This window comes from Pseudonaja textilis, chromosome 7 (genome assembly GCF_049901715.1).
Source record: "Pseudonaja textilis isolate UNSWEBS1 chromosome 7, rPseTex1.2, whole genome shotgun sequence".
NCBI lineage: Eukaryota > Metazoa > Chordata > Lepidosauria > Squamata > Elapidae > Pseudonaja > Pseudonaja textilis.
The window spans coordinates 13,768,009-13,784,996 of NC_141996.1; the positions used below are offsets into that span (position 1 = coordinate 13,768,009).

The 16,988-nt window shown below is 37.1% G+C and overlaps 1 protein-coding gene across 1 annotated transcript in view; it reads left to right on the forward strand.

The window, feature by feature from the left end:
- Positions 1–16,988, forward strand: part of CNTN5 (contactin 5) — a 750,248-nt gene that overhangs the window by 447,108 nt on the left and 286,152 nt on the right. Inside the window, exon 5 of the mRNA XM_087937063.1 lies at positions 13,924–14,148. Coding sequence (XP_087793189.1) covers positions 13,924–14,148 — 225 coding nt within the window. The remainder of the gene's footprint in view (positions 1–13,923; positions 14,149–16,988) is intronic.

Consider the following 16,988-nt stretch of genomic DNA (forward strand, 5'->3'; position numbering starts at 1 on the left):
AACTGTTTAGAGCAGGGGTGTCAAACTGGCAGCCCACGGGCCGGATGCATCACCACACCCACCCCAGTTCCACAAATAAGAAAAGCATCACAAAACCTCATGTGACAGAAACGTGATGTGGCGAGTTTGACAGCCATGGCTTAGAAGAATAGAAGAAGAATACCTTTATTGTCATTGCATTTCACAAATACAATGAAATTCGAAAGCTACTCCAGCACAGTGAATGACCAGGATGAGAATGATCTGTGGAGATTTTTTATATGGAGTGCTATAAAGCACCGGGAAGCAGTCTATAAATCTGAATGCTATTGCTATTTAAATATTCAGAAAGAAAAGATGTGTGAATATGGGAATATTGGGTTTTGTTTTTTTTTTAAAAAGGAACCAGCAGATATGTCATCATGTCAAAGTAGAGATTTAGAGTCAGTCATGACTCCTAGGAACAGCAAAAGCAAATTCTTGAAGTTTTCTAGGCAATATTTGTGAATATGGACCATTTACTTTTTCCAAGGGCATAAAATGATGAAAAAATAGTTTAGTCAAATGAATGGTTAATGATTGATAATACATAAGCACATGTTAGATTGATAAGGTGAGAATTTATACAACTTGTGAGTAATGGCAAAAAAAAGGATAGCAAAAAGATTGTAAACAACTGACACCCTGTATGTATATAATTAAAAGATGGTTTTATGTTTTTATGTCTTGTTTGTATGTTTGTTGTAAAAAATAAAAACTTTATAAAAAAACAAAGCACAGAAAGAGAGTCTTTGTTAACTACTTATCTTTACTGATAGCAATTACTAAACATACTCTTGTATTCTTAGTCACCAAGTTCCACTAGGGTGCTGACCAGGTAATGTAAGGAATCTTGGAAAAGATAGAACACTTGTTAAAATGGTTGTGTGCATAGATGATATCTTCTGACAGGTTCTTCTACAGACCTTCATTTCACTTGTGCCAGAAGCCCTCCATCGTCCAACACTTCAGTTATCATGTTCACTGGCTGTTGCCATGACTGAGTTAAGTAAAACTTGCTGCATGGTCATTCTTTCATTCCTTATCAACTGTCATTTGGCCTTGTCTGGCTTCAACTGATATCAGCTTCCTGGCTCTTGTGCCTGTATGTGACTCTCTCAATCATTTTCTGTCTTCTGTCCATTTGGTGTCACTTTGATTCTTATATATTAAATTCCTCATGCAGCCCTACTAGAAAAAGAAAAACAATCATATCACCTTTGCTATAATTTTAGTAGAACACTCTCAGACAATGTTCTTAAAGCCACAAAGCTGCATGATTTGGAAGTTGTCCAGGCCCTAAAGAAATAAGATCTATATAAATACCTGAAATGAACAGAGTGGGTTGATATGTTGGTTCCATGGACTGGAATGGATTTCAACCTTCACAAGTAAAAGGTTAGTTTAATTAAGTGTTAGCAAAAGCTGTTTACAAGCATCTCCCACAGTGCTGACAACACATCCAATGATTAATTTATAGGATTCCTGGGGGAAAGACTAAGCCACAGAAAGGTCTTAATAATACACACCAAGGTGAATGGAACATGGTGAAATATTTAGCACACATGAAACCACAGCATGGAAAGTTACTTAAAGTCCAGGCTGTACAAGGGAATGTGTTTAGAGTAAAAGAACACAGTCTTAAAGGGAGAGAAAGAGACTAAGTCAGAGAAGGTGAATTGTTTCATCACCTCTCTATATTTCATTTCACTCATAATGCTTGCATTATCTCAGTCACCAATAATTTACACAGGTTAATTTATTACCTTTGATATTAAGGAATCAACTTTGTGGGTATGTGTGTATGTGTCTTCAAGTCAGTTTTTGGCTTCTGGCAATTGTCTGGGTTAGTCTCTGCACTTCTCTTGACAATGGCTTTCAAAAGTGGTTTGCTATCACCTCTTTCTTAGGGATGGAGAGAAAGCAATTAGCCCAGGGTTATTTGTGCCCATGTGCTGCAGAAGCCAAAAAAAAAACCCAATGCAGTCCTGCAGTCCTATCAACAGAGAGATAACATCAAGATCACAGGAAGTGATCATGCCACTTTATACTGCACTAGAGAGGCCACACTTGGAATATTGCATGCAGTTCTGGTCACCAAGTTACCAAAAAAAAAAAAAAAAAAAGATGCAGAGAACCTAGAAAATGTGCAGAGAAGAGCCACAAAGATGGTAAAGGATTTAGAGGCTAAATCATATGATGAACAGTTGAGAAAGTTAGGTATGCCTAGCCTATTGAACAGAAGGACTAGGGGGAAGGACTAGTCTTCCATGGATGTGCTTATAGCTCCAGTCAGGAACACATTATAGAGATTACATATTTTCTTTAGTATTATATGGAGGGCAATTGGGGATGCCCAGAAAAAGAAACCTGTTTTAAGATGCCCCCCAAAATCCCATGTGTGCAGTTGAAATCACATCTGGATATTAAAACAGAATGGAAACTAATTTAGGGGAAATTGTGTTTTCTAATACTTGTAATGAATGTTATAAACTGCAGAGTTATCTGGGCATTAAAAGGGTAAAAAAAATAAGGGATCTGGAGACTAAATTGTATGAGGAATGGTTGAAGGAACTAGGCACGTCTAGCCTATGGAAGAGAAGGATCAGGAAGAACATGATAAGGAACATGTCTTCCAATATTTGAGGAGTTTTCACAGTGGAATTGATTTATTCTGTAAAGCACTAGAGGGCAGGATAAGAAGTAATGGGTGGAAGCTTGTAAAAGAGAGATCAGCCTAGCCCTAGAAGTAAGGAGAAATATACTGAGAAAATTAATGAAAGCGGAACATCCTGCCGCCCCAAGTTGTGGATTCTCCATCTCTGGAGATTCTCAAGAAAAGACTGGACAACCATTTGACTTGGATAGTATAAGTTCTCCTGCTTTGAGCAGGGGGTTGGACTAGAATATCTCTGAGGTCCCTTCCAGCTCTATTATTCTATGTTCTTGTTGAGTCAATGACTAGGCAGTTTGTATCCAGGAGTTTCTTCAAGAGAAGCAGCTTCAGATGTGGGCCATTAAATCAGAACAATCCACAATTTACTTTTCCATCAACCTATAAGGTACAGCCCACTAAGGCAGGATTCCCACCAGTGACTTATGGCGTCTGCTGCAGTCGTCCAGTTATTGCTTTGCCAAAATAATAATAAGCATTATATCACTTCAAGGATAGCCTAGTGACATTAAAAGATGCTGTAAGTCACTAGTGGATAAATAGCCTTCCCACAGGTCCAAGGTCATCAAAGCTTCATAGTTGGGGAAAGATTTAAACCTCGATTTCCTCAGTCATGGCATGGTAGCCTAACCATTCTTTTCTCGTTCATTAACTTAGGACATGCTCAGTGATTAATTCTTTGTGAACTGGAGTTATTGCTTTCATAATTAATTCCAACAACCAATTTAACATCTCTGGTGTTGCCTCTTCTATGTCAAATTGTTTTGGTTCTCTCATTCCTTATCACTTACGAGCCTCAAATGCTCAAAACTTAGAGTTTTAAAGGATATAGATTAGATAGATAGATAGATAGATAGATAGATAGATAGATAGATAGATAGATAGAGGATGAGAGAGAGAGAGTGTAAAAATGGTCCAACAATTTTTATGTCTGCTCAAATATTTTTAAAAAATCAACAATACATCTAAAAGCTTCAATATAAACCTTAAGAAATGCATGTGGCTGATTTTCTTTGCAATTAAAAAAACAGAACAAAATTATAGCCTCATCATATGTACAAACAGGAGGATTTGTATTTCATTTTTATCATGCAAATCTCCTGGTAACAATAAAAGAAGATACATACCTGACAAAGGCATACACAAATATGTAGCTAAATGTATATGAAATCATCTCTTCCATTTTAATTTTTGCTGTATCACTAGCAAATTACCTAACTGGTTCATAAAGTGCATTTATTGCTTTTTCATTTTTAAAACTAAATGAGATGTCTTTGCATAAAAGTCTATTAGTTGTTGCTTATTTGTATAATATACTGTGGCTATATCCGTACTCTCTGCGCAAGTTGCCAAAAGAATCCAAGCTATTCAAAACCCTTTTAAAACTGAGGGAAAAAGACATTTGCCTAGGAGCAAAAATACAATGACACAATATTATTTAAGTAATCTAAAAGTTCAGTATTAGATGCTAGAAATATTGGAAAATTGTGGTGAAGGATATCCAGTCAAATGTTCATCCAGGATGCTCATAATCAAGACAATATCCAAGTCTGGACAAAATCCACACCTCTCTGTTCAGCTTACAACAAATATCAGAGGTAAACTACCCAGGTGGGAGAAAGAGCAGGCAAAAACAGGAAGAGTGAGGGACGTGAACAAGAGGCAAGAATTTGTCTCCAGGTCCAATGGAAAGAATATTGTGAAAATAGTATGTATGATCCCAAAGGATCATGCCCAAAACTTCTGAAGGCAAGCCATTCCATTGATTAATTGTTCTTACTATCAGGAAATTTTTCCTTAATTCTAGATGGGATCTCTCCTTGATAAGTTTCTGATTTGTTATTTCTTGCCTTGCCCGCAGGTGCTTCACAGAATAGGTCAACCCCCTCTTCACTGTGACAGCCCCCCAAATATTAGAAGACCACAATCATGTCACCCCTAGTTCTGTGACAATTGTGCTTTTAGAAACTAGGGTAGGGAGCACATTCTGCTTTACTAATGAAATTTGAAGAAATGCTTTGCCTTCTTTGATTAATGCTGAACAATGTTCTAAAGTTGGTAAAATATTATGGACTAGATTTGAATATATGGGAATGAATGATACATTATTCCCCACAGCAAGGAGACACTGAGATGGTTAAAATTATTCTTTTATCCAAATAAGAGGTTATATTTAATTTTGTCTCTACTTTGCTTCCAGATGTGTTTGCAGTGAGAGAAAAAAATGAAACTTTGATTCTGTTTTTGTAAATTAGACAGGCTTATTGTTATACAGATGGCTTGTACATACTGTTGTGTTAAAGCAAAAAGTTGTAGTTGTAATGTTGTTACCTTCGACTGTGCCAAAGAGAGTCAGAAGTTGGTGTTTTTTCTTTTTTTTCTTCCGTTATACTATACCCCCTCTTTTTCCCTTCTGCTCTTTCATGTTTTTTTCTTTGTATTTTATACTTCAATAAATTAATAAAAATGTTGAACTGAGAAAAGAAAGGCTTTGCATAAATCATGGTCCAAGCCAGGTACCCTGTTGAACTTTTGCATACAATATATATTTCGGCACTGCTGAGGATTTGCAGTATTCAGCTCTACGCTTTCTCACGTCAAGTTGATTGTTCTGAAACAGCAAGGATATTATAGACACTTCCTTGGAAAACAATACAATTAAAAGTTGCAACATGGAGAAAAACTTTTAGTGACATTTAGCTCAACACACTAGGAGTAAAGTGTGTGTGTGTGTGTGTGTGTGTGTGTGTGTGTGTGTATGGGAAAGAAATATGGAGAAAATGCCTATATCAAGTGAAGGTCACATTTGCAAGTATTATGAGCAAAAGTCCTTTCTAATAAGAGATCCAGTAAATGTCACAGAATCCTAGCCACTGACCAACTATTCCTTAAAAGTCCTATTTTGCAGTTAGAAAATCAGAAGTTCTTTACTCAAGTGTACAGTATCGTCAACTTTGGTGAGGCTTTTGCACCAGCTCGTGTTTATTTGAGTTGCTTTTGAATGTGGATATAGCACTATTCTGGGATCAGTGGTGGGATTCAAAATTCTTTACTACTGGTTCTGTGGGCAGGGTGGGGCTTGGTGGGCGTGGCAGGGGAAGGATACTACAATATCCCCATTCCCACCCGACTCCTGGGGGAAGGTTACTGCAAGATCCCATTCCCTCTCCATCCCAGCTCCGAGAATAGATGGCGGTGTGGCCAGTCAGAGGTGGTATTTGCTGGTTCTCTGAACTACTCAAAATTTCTACTACTGGTTCTCCAGAACTGGACAGGACCTGCTGAATACCACCTCTGTGGGAACTATGATTCTTTGTTCTTTGTGTACGTGCTAGGACAACGGAGCCTTCTGGTAGTTGGCTGGAACACGGAGCAAGGACAAATTGTTGTCATTTTTTAACCAGAACTGTAGCAAATTTAAACTCTGCAGCCTTGTATGCTTTATGTGTATGATCAGTGCATGTGTGATGTAATGCGTTTGTGATAGGATGTTAACAAAATTGCTACGTTAACAAAGATTGCTTCTAATAAAAGAGGGTTTTGGAATTCTCTCTGTACTCTCATCCACCTCTGTCTGGGATATTACTAAAACTCTCTCCCAAAATACCTGTTAACCAATACAGTAATAACAATACCTTTGAACACCCTTTAGGCAAAACCAGACTGAGTTTTGGCAGAAACCTAAATCTGTCAGTTGTCAAAATTCCATTTTTTCCCCAACCCTAGCACTATTGCTGAATATTTTCCATTGCCTGGTGATACTCAGTGAAGCAGGGAAGAAAACCTCAGGGGAATTCACTAATCCCTGTTCTTAGTATATTTGATACTGCCTTAAATAAATTATCAGGCAACTCTATTTGCCAACAATTTGTCCATTGTAGGATAGAGATCATCATGCTTGCATAGTTTCCTGCCAGCTCAAGGATTTTCATTCAGCTGGGGAGCAAAAGAGTCACCCTGGAAGAAGAATTGGGAGAAGGAGTGGGTGTCTGCCTGGGCTTGAGGAAATAACACAGAAGCCTTAGGATTTGTATCTCTGTGAAGGAAGTCACTCTCCTGTGTAAGATTTGTGATAAGGAATCCTTTAGCTATCTTAACACAGCTTATTCATAAACACACAAATGTTGGGAGGAGGGGAAGCTGTCAAATTCTAAGAAGGAAGAATAAATGATAAGCTTGTTTGCTCCAAAAGACCTGATTTAATATTACTTAAATGACTTGTAAAAGCAAAATTAAATCAGGTCTTTTGGAACTCAAAAAGAACTTGGTTATTAGCCCTGAGTGGGACTCCCACATGCAAATTTAAAGAACGTATATAATTAAATAAAACTAGACCACTAAGAAGTATTTTATAAATGTGGCATTGGCTTTTAGGGAAAGAAAATCAAGTTATGAATTCTAGAATGGTTTAAGGAAAAAGAAAAGGAAGTTAGTTTGCTTAGGGGAAAATCCAGGTTGTATTCTTTGTTGTTGTTCAGTGCAGACTCTAAAACTATTAAAACCTAAAAATTTCTTCTACCTCATTTCTTGAACATTTCTAAAGCCATTTTCGAAGAGAATCAATATCACTAGGAACACAGTATTCTCATGAGTGAATTGTAAAATAATTACAATTAAGATTATGATTTTATTGTGATTTTATACATTTGTATATGTAGTTATGGTTTTACTTTAATGTTGTTAGCTGCCCAGGAATGGGTGGCAAACAAATATAATAAATAAATGAAAATAAAATAAATAAAACAGACCCTGTTCAATTAAATGGCATTTTAACATTAATTTCTTTCAGATAGAAGAGCACTTTAGCAGCTGGAAAAGTCAGTATAGTGAGAAATTTTACCAGACTTTAAATGAAGATTAAAAATGGGAAGCTCTTACAATGGCTGCATTGAGCTGGTGTAAGATGAATTCTGCTGCTGATCATGATTTTCTGTTTTAAATTGGTTGTCGATAGTTTTAGATAGTTTTGAACTTGTTTTTATTGGATTGTCTTCACCTGTTGTATGTCACTAAGGGTTGTTTAGATAAGATGAGTAGCTGTGCAAATTGAATAATGTGAACAACATTACATATTTCATTGTTGCAAACTTCTTATTTTTGAACTGTACAGAAATGTATCACTAAAACTTTCTTTTCATTCTTCTTTGCTAAAAAAAGAAAGAAAGAATAAAACTGGGTTAAATTCATGAAGAAGATAGAGATATGTCAATCCCGTTAGACAGATCAGACCTGTCCAATTTGATGGCCATTGAGATGAGCTATAATAACAAACAGCCTTTGCAACTCCACACCCCCTTTCTTATAACCCAGTAAATCGGGGAGATATTGGACCACCCAAAGTCCCTCCTTGAGTGAGAAGGGCAATCTAGGGACATGAAATATAAATAAATAAATAGAATAAATAAATTGCACTGCAATCCAGTTTCCCAGTTATCCGGGGAATTTATCTTCTTATTCTAGTTCTGACTTTCTGGAGGAATGGAACTTGGAATAATATAAGCGTCTTTGAACTCAGCATAAAATCCACAGTATAGTCTTTGTTGCACAATCAGAGGATGAACTGTTTTTGCCCTGAAAGTGTTAACGTGCAAACAGAAAATGAACCAGGGTCATTTGGGAATAAATGTTTGCTTAGTTTCCAATCCCAAATAGAAATTACTATAAATCTATTGTCACTACATTCTAGAAGAGTATATACCTTGTCAAAATTATTACTAATCTACTGTCACTACATTCTAGAACTCTGTATATCTTGTCAAAATATGATAAGAGAGCTATCAAGAGACAATGAAAGATAATGTTATAAAGAAAATCACATTATATTGCTGGGTAGAGAATTTCGTTAGGTCTACTAGATGTTTTATGCTTTGTTTTAATTTTTAGCTTATATAGTGGACTATTTTTATTTTCTGTCTTTCTTTTTTGCTCTTTTTCTTGGTCCAACACTATTACATTACAAAACTAAATAATTCATTTTGCTGGGAAGCAAACAAAGCTGAAAATAAAAGCTATATAGAAAAATAGGATGTAATTTCAAGGCTGAGTGGTCATCACATAGGAGCTCGTAAAAGGATAAGATTCCAAATTTGGGTTTTTAAAAAAGTAGTTACTCTTGATTCACTTTGATATTCCCATATCAGTCCAATGCTAAGGGAGAAGCTATTTTTGATCTGCAGAAGAGACTGCATTTCTATTTTTAATGGTAAACTCACAAAGATAGCAGATCAAAGCTCCTTTTATATCATCTTGATGGGGAGAGGGAAGGAGTCTTTGTCCCAATATTGCAGAACCAGTTCTAATGCATGTGTGGGCCTCACGAAGTCTCTGGATTGTGTGTCCACCACCACCCCTCACAACTCATGATATTGAAAAGTGGGGGGACACAAAACCTGAGGTTCCTAAATTCTTCCTCCCAGCAAAAAAATCACCAAAGATAAATTTTGCTCCTTCAGAATATAAAATATGGTCATCTCTATATATACTACTAAAACTCTCTTTGCCTTGACCTTTAACTGAATGAAACGGTATAACAAAAGGCAACATTTTTGGAACCAAAAATGGGGAACCTCAAATGGACTAAGTTAAAGAATTTGGGACTCAAAAACTCTCAAGTGAATGAAATTTGGGGAAAATGTAGCTGCTTCAGAGGAAGGGAGGGAGGGAGGAAGGAAGGAAAAAAGGAAGGAAGGAAGGTTGGTTTTTAATGCTTCCTTGCCTGCTTCCCACAACGAAACTCAATAGGGAAGCCAACAGGAAGTTGAAAATTGTTCCTGTTCCCACTGCTTCCCCCGCCTCCACTTATCTCTGTTTAAGGAAACACCATCGAAACAATGATTCAAAGCAGCACAGGCTGTCTGTTTAGACACCAAAGCTTTTCTATCCTTTAATTTGGATTATTCCTTTCCAAGAAGAACTGTGTGCAAATGGCTTCTCTCTAACTATTGTTGGCCCTTGGGAAGCCATGGAACATCTAGAAAATGTGTGTATAATGGATGATAGTGCATGACGGTAATTCTCACTATATCACTTTGTAAATAAACAACTGCAAGACTATATCACTTTGTAGATAAACAAGTGCAAGACAACCACACTTCACCAATGTGGATTTCTTTTTCTTTTGAGACAATCCTAAAGCAATTCGTCTTTCATCAAGTTCAGTGGGAGCTGGTAGGAAACACTGCAGAATAATTGGTCAGCCTTGAGAAATTGGAACATTCTTCCTCTGATTTTTTGCATCTAAGAAAGTAGTTAACTCAATGGGACATACAATCCCCGTGTAGGATTCTGTTATGCTTTGCCTCTTTCCAGCCAGAAAATATGTTTTTGGTAGAAGAACAAGCAAAATAAAAATGATGGTTGAATTAGCAAGGAGCAAGTTTAATTAAGTATGATTAATGTTCTTGGACAATTCTTGAACTGATCAAAGGCAACAACAGACTAGTTTGTCAGCAATATGCAGTTTACCAATATGACAATTGTACAGATATACACTTCAAATACATTAGTAGCAACATGAGTGAGAGTTTTGCAGTGCTGTATATATGGAAACTACTTCTGAAGAGGATTCAGCAACTTCAGGCGATGGATCACAGTAATAGGGTTGCTATATGATAACATATATGTATGTTAAATATTTACCCTTGTTGACCAATTACATTGGTCAATTTAAGGTGTTAGTTTAACAGATTGACAGAATTGGAAGGGATCTTGTAGATCATCTAGTCCAACTCCCTGCCCAAGCAGTAGACCCTACACCATTTCTGATAAATGGCAGTCCAATCTCTTTTTGAAAGCCTCCAGTTATGAAGCTCCCACAACTTCCAAAGGCAAGTTCCATTGGTTGATTGTTCTCATTATCAGAAAATTTCTCCTTATTTCTAGGTTGAATCTCTCCTTGGTCAGTTTCCATCCATCCCTTATGTGGCCTTCAGATGCCTTGGAAAATAGCTTGACCGCTTCCTCTCTGTGACAGCACCTCAAATATTAGAATATTAGAACACTGCTATCATGTCTCCCAGTCCTTCTCTTCACTTGTCTAGCCATGCCCAGTTCCAGCAAACATTCATTGTATGTTTTAGTCTCCAGTCCCCTAATCATCTGGTTGCTGTTCCCTGCACTTTTTCTAGAGTCTCAACATCCTTTTTAATAGTGGAAGCAGTCTAGGTTTTAAATTTAGAATTTGTAAAATGCTTATTTGAGAGTCAATTGATGCTTGGTGCTATGAACTTCAGAAAGGTTTTAAATGCAGCCCAACTAGCTCTTTTGTCAAGTCTCTAATGTATGGAAACGAAGGTAGGGAGGAACAGTTGATAATCATTTGCTCTGCTTTTAGAACAAGTCATCAAGTTTTCTCTCTTCGGTGCAGTTTTTCATACATGTAATTTTTCCTTATACGTTGTAAGTTTTATACATGACTATATTTCTCTTTAATTGCTAAATTTTGGTCTGTACGTAATCATGATGAAAATAATTTTGTTGTTGATGATATATGTTTGAAATTTTTAGCGTACCTTAAAACTTAAGATGAACTCTAGTAGCAGCAACTGTTGCTTTTTTTCCTAGTTAATAAGTGAAAAGTTTTATTTGTGATGGAAGTTCTGGGAATGCTCATTCCTAAGAAAAAACTTTGGCTTTAAGCAGCCTCCTCTGCTGTTATTTTGTCTCCTGTTTATCCAACAAAACTGGTTTTCAAAGATGTGAGAAAGGGATAAGAGTCAAGAAATTGGCAGTTAAGAGGATTGCTTAGATGATGGTGATAACACAAAAATAAAAATATTGAGTTATTTTAAAGCAAAAAGTAGATGGTTCAGTTTAGTGGGTGGCTTGTAAAATAATTTTAAAACATTAAAATAAATGCCTGCAGAAAACAATGGGACCCCAATCCTGCAGTTATCCACTACAAAATCTTTTAAATCAAAATCTATTATCAAAAAGCCTTCCCATTTCCCAGTTGAAAGAATCAATAGAACTCTTTATAGTTTTGATAAATAAACTATCTGTGGTTCAGCCAAGAAAATACAGGACAAAGGTAGCAACTAATCATTCTAGCCTTCCTTTGTTACTTCCACATAGAAGTAGCTGCCAGCTGCAAAATCAAATTAACAAGCAAACAAGAATGACTGATGCTTCTTGACTGTATTCATAATGTTAACACTAAACAAGAACATTCCCATAGTGCACACAAAATGCTCAGTAAATCAACTCAAACGAAGGAAGCATCTTTGCGGTTTTAAAGGCATCTGAAGCTCAACACAAACCAAGCCACTCTAAAGCTTAACAAAAACAGTTCACCTCCCAATGTCCCTGACCTGATGCAGAGGTGGTACTCAGCAGGTTCTGACCAGTTCTAGATAACCGGTAGCAGAAATTTTGAGTAGTTCGGAGAACCAGCAAATACCACCTCTGACTGGAGATTTTACAGTATCCACGCCCACCAAGCCACGCCCACAGAACCGGTAGTAAAAAAAAATTAATCCCACCACTGACCTGATTTAACCTCTTTATCACAAGACCCATCCCTAGAATTGCTGATGACTCACAGTTGACCTATCACAAGACCCTCACTTGACACACCTACACCTGAAGCCCTTATAAACAGAAGAACATGGACATTCCCTAAACTCTGCTGAAGATGTTACCTAGCCTGATAATCAAATGTTTGGAAACCAACCCACAAGCTCAGTGAGTGAATCTTCACCCTCATCCAAGACTCAAGCTACAGATATTTGCCACTATTACACAGTGTTTGATTTTAGACAACCTGAGCCATGTTAGCTACAACTACAAAATAGTTCCATGCATCCAACACATATACTTTTGTATTATACAGTTGCATAATCAAGTATGGCTTGATTAGGTTACTGTAGGTCAGGAGTATCAAACTTGTGTTTTCATGGTGTTGTCATGTGATGTATCGTGACTTTTTTCCCCTTTGCCAAACTGGGCATTGCCAGAGTGTGATGCATCCAGCCTGGGGAACCACAAGTTTGAGAGCCCTGCTGTAGGTGTAACTCAACCATCCTTTCATATGCAAGTTCCCCATCTTTTTTTTTTAAGGCAGTGACTTACTAATCAATGTAGCAGACACAGCAATCTGTACTCATCTTATGTATATTTTAAGCCATCTGCTTAAATACTTCTCAAATGTTTCTTAAAATTTCATTTTGTATACCTTTATCCAATCTGAACTGGTTTGGTTAGAGAGAGCTTGGCATAAAACAGTCAGAGAGTAGACTCAAAAATAATCAAGTTGTGTTTTGTTCCATCCATGAAACAAGAATTTCTAAACACTACCTTTGTGAACAGGCTATCCAAACAATGATTTGAAGATGTGACAATCTGAGGGCAAAACATTTTGCATCTCTTTTGTAAATATAGAATCATAGAATTCTTTATTGGACAAGTGTGATTGGACACACAAGGAATTTGTCTTGGGTGCATAAACTCACAGTGTATATAGAAACAGCAAGTAATAAGTCACAGATCGTTGTAAACAACAATTGATAAATCGTAAGAAACCAATAGGAGAAGATAGTAGGAAAGTTGAGAGGATGAGAAAAGATGAGAAATGAGACTGCGTTTGGCACGAGGGAAAAATTATCTTTGTATGGAGTACAGGGGTATCAAACTCAAGGCCTGCAGGCTGGATTCGGCCTGTGGAGTGCTTAAATCTGGCCTGTGGAAATAGCAAAGGACCAGCCCGTGTTGCCTCTAGCAGCTAAGACGGGACACAGGGGGGCCACACATGGTGAACCTAGCCACGCCCACCTAGCCACACCTTCAGAACCAGTAGTAAAAATATTTGCATCCCACCCCTGGATCTAGTAGTTTTGACCGTCAGTTAAAACTTACCATCATGACTTTATAACCATGATGGGTGAGCTCTCATACAATAGTAAGTTGAGGACTACCTGTATACATTTCAGATCAGTACTGACATAAGGGAAGGTTGCTATCTCACATAAGACCCCAGTTTCTTTCTCTGTCCTCCCCGGAACAGATGGAAGATACACACTGAGGTCCACACCTGGGTCCCTCTTTCCAGCAAATATCAAAATCCCATTTCTACCCAAGAACCTTCCTAGAACTTCTCGTAATGAAAGGTATGCATATTCTGATGGGAAAGACCCATTTGTACTGCCTAAGAAGCTGGATCCATTAAAGGTTTAGTGTTCTATGTCCAATTCGAACTATATTTTTGTTTCTTTTTTTTTTTGTTTCCAACCTACCAGAATGTTCTGCAGCTATTCCGGGAATCCATGCCACATATGCTGCTCTTTTAAGACTCAGATCTGCCAGTTCATCTTACTCCTCCTCTGCCATTAACACAAAGAACAGGCAACGTCCAAGTTATCCTGCCATGGGAAGCATCTCCTCTCCAGATTGGCATGGATCATCGCAGCCCTATTACCCACCAACAAACCCTGAGCCATTCTCAGAGACCTTCAAACAGGAGGGTATGTTTGATTCCCCTCCTCACCCCCCTTTTCTCCATCCATCACATGGAAGAGATCTGAGATTCAGAAAGGATTTATGTTATTTCAGTGGTTTTTGAACCTTCTCACCCCACTTCAGCAAACAATTTCCACCCTCTCCCAGGTTTTCATAATTCTTAAAATAAGCCCTTGCAATGTGTTTCCTATGGTCCTTTCATCGAAACCATATGAAGGTAACCATGTTAAGCTAGACTTGAAGTAAAACTGCATTACTGTCCATATTATAGAGTAGAGTAGAACAGAACAGAATTCTTGATTGGTCAAGTGTGATTAGACACATACAGAATTTGCTTCAGTGCAGAAGCTTTCAATGTACATGCAAAGCAACAGAATAATAATCATAATAAGATATATCTCATATATGTATAATTTGTTATTATTTATTTATATTGCTTATATTTACATACCAGTATTATATTATTTATTATTATTTATATATATGATATATATAAAATATAATAAGGGGGTAGTTGAGAAGATGAGAAGGATAATGATAATACTACAGCCATACAAAGGTGGCGATATCTCCACCTTTGAAAATCCATATAGTGGTGCCTAGAAACTAAACTAGTTCTCCCCCGATTGCCCCAATATTTTTACAGCTGATTGCATAATATTAGTCATGTATTTAAAAGTTATAGCTGTGAAGCTTTATTTACCAAATATATTTTACCATCAATTATATTTTGTACATGTTCTCCCAGGAGGAAATGGTATGTATGTATGTATGTATGTACAGTATTTTGTGTGTGTGTGTGTGTTTGAGAGGGAGAGAGAGGGAGAGAAGCCTGTACAGTAGAATAAATTATTTAGATGTTTAGTATTTAGTATTAGTATCATTTTATATCAAAACGCTAAAGTTTATGGGTTTATTTTTTTTTAAAGTAATTATCTCTTCACTGCTGAGTTGTGGTTGCCTGATTTTTGCATCCCAGATCTGGCAATTTGCAGTGCTGAGTTCTAAGACAAGCAAAGAGACATCTTTCCAGGAAGCCCTCATGAGTGTAAAGCCAAGAGTTTTAAGGGTATTAGTTCCAAGGCTTCTATCAAGCTTACAACTATCAGGTTTAAAAACTATCAGTTCCAGTCTTGTAGTTTTGGGAGCAACATCTCCTTGTCTATCTTTTCTCCCTTGTTGGACTTAGAGTACATGAGCCTTGGCTCTTGCTTAAGTCCTTTTCATCAAGTAAAAACCACTGATGTCAGAAAAGCCCATAACACTGCATCAAAAGAGTGTTTATCGTCTGTTCTACTATGTGCAATCAAATATTTTGTTATCTTTTTCTATGAAATATAGAAACAGATTTCCCCAGGCCCTAGCTTCTAGGGTATCTTTCAGCTTTCAGCTGCAGCTATTTTCACCCAAAAGAATGATAGAAGTCTGAAAACTGACTTCTGAATCTCACACAAAGCACAAGCATTTGCAACCACAGTATAATATTGAAATATTGTGTCCTCTTTAGTGAGCTTTTGCAAAACTGATGCAAGCTTCATGTTCTCCAGTCTTAAATCAAAAGGCACTATTACTCTCATCCAATGCCAACGGAAAGAAAATATGTGTTAGCTTCCTAGACAGGAAGGAAGAAGGGAGGAGGAGGAGGAGGAGGAGGAGGAGGAGGAAGAAGAAGAAAAGGAAAGAAGGAAGGAAAGAAGAGGAGGAGGATTCCTAAGTTAATCAGTCAATCAGAATAGATCTGGAATAAATGACTTAGATGAGGGAATGGAAGGGGAACTCATCAAATTTACAGATAACACTGAGCTGGCAGGAGCAGCCAACACCCCAGAAAAAATTACTTAGAAGAAGAAGAAGAAGAAGAAGAAGAAGAAGAAGAAGAAGAAGAAGAAGAAGAAGAAGAAGAAGAAGAAGAAGAAGAAGAAGAAGAAGAAGAAGAAGAAGAAGAAGAAGAAGAAGAAGAAGAAGAAGAAGAAGAAGAAGAAGAAGAAGAAGAAGAAGAAGAAGAAGAAGAAGAAGAAGAAATCCGATTGTTAATTTAATTGGATTTGTTGTCTATGTACATTAGCCTGACATTTGCAAAAATAGATTCAGAAATAAATTCAGAAGGTCTGTTTTCACAGTAATGAAGGTTAATTGAAAGACCATGAACACTCATAATCTGAAGTTGGTACATACAGTAGCAATTGTAAATTGAAAGCAAATAGCCAAAGAATGAATACAAAAGTGAAAAATGATGTCCGCATTAATGAATAATAACTGCTTTGGGGGATTATCATAACACTTCACCTTTTTATTAAATCAGCCAGTCTCAAGGACTGTTCAGTTGTGGGAATCGTGCTTTAAAAGAGTCAGAAACAAATGGGCAGAGATTCAGAGAATGGCAACAAGGATGATTCAGGGACCAGAAACAAGTCCTACGAACAGAGATGAAGGAAACTGGATACGTGAGCAAAGGAGATTGAGTAAGGATGAGATAGCACTTATGATTTAGCTGAAAGATGTCACCTAGAACAAGAAGGCCCACAGCACTCTCTCCTGTTCCAGAAGGCAGAACACAGAATCATATTTTTATGTTATACGAGGGGAAAAAATCCATCAAAGCTTCAAGAAAAACCAAACAGTAAAAGCAGTTTGAACAACCAGTTGCCAAGGGATGTATCAGAACTGATTACCTCGATTTTTTACCAGCAGGCTCTTAAACTGAATTACGCTTAGTTCAGGCTTCAGCATACTTAGAATAGACCATTTAAATCAATGGTGCTGAGCTGTCAATCCAATTGTCTGTTAACAACAACAAGGCCCTTTCGGTATATAGCAGAATTGCTCCCTTTGAAAAAAAAACCAC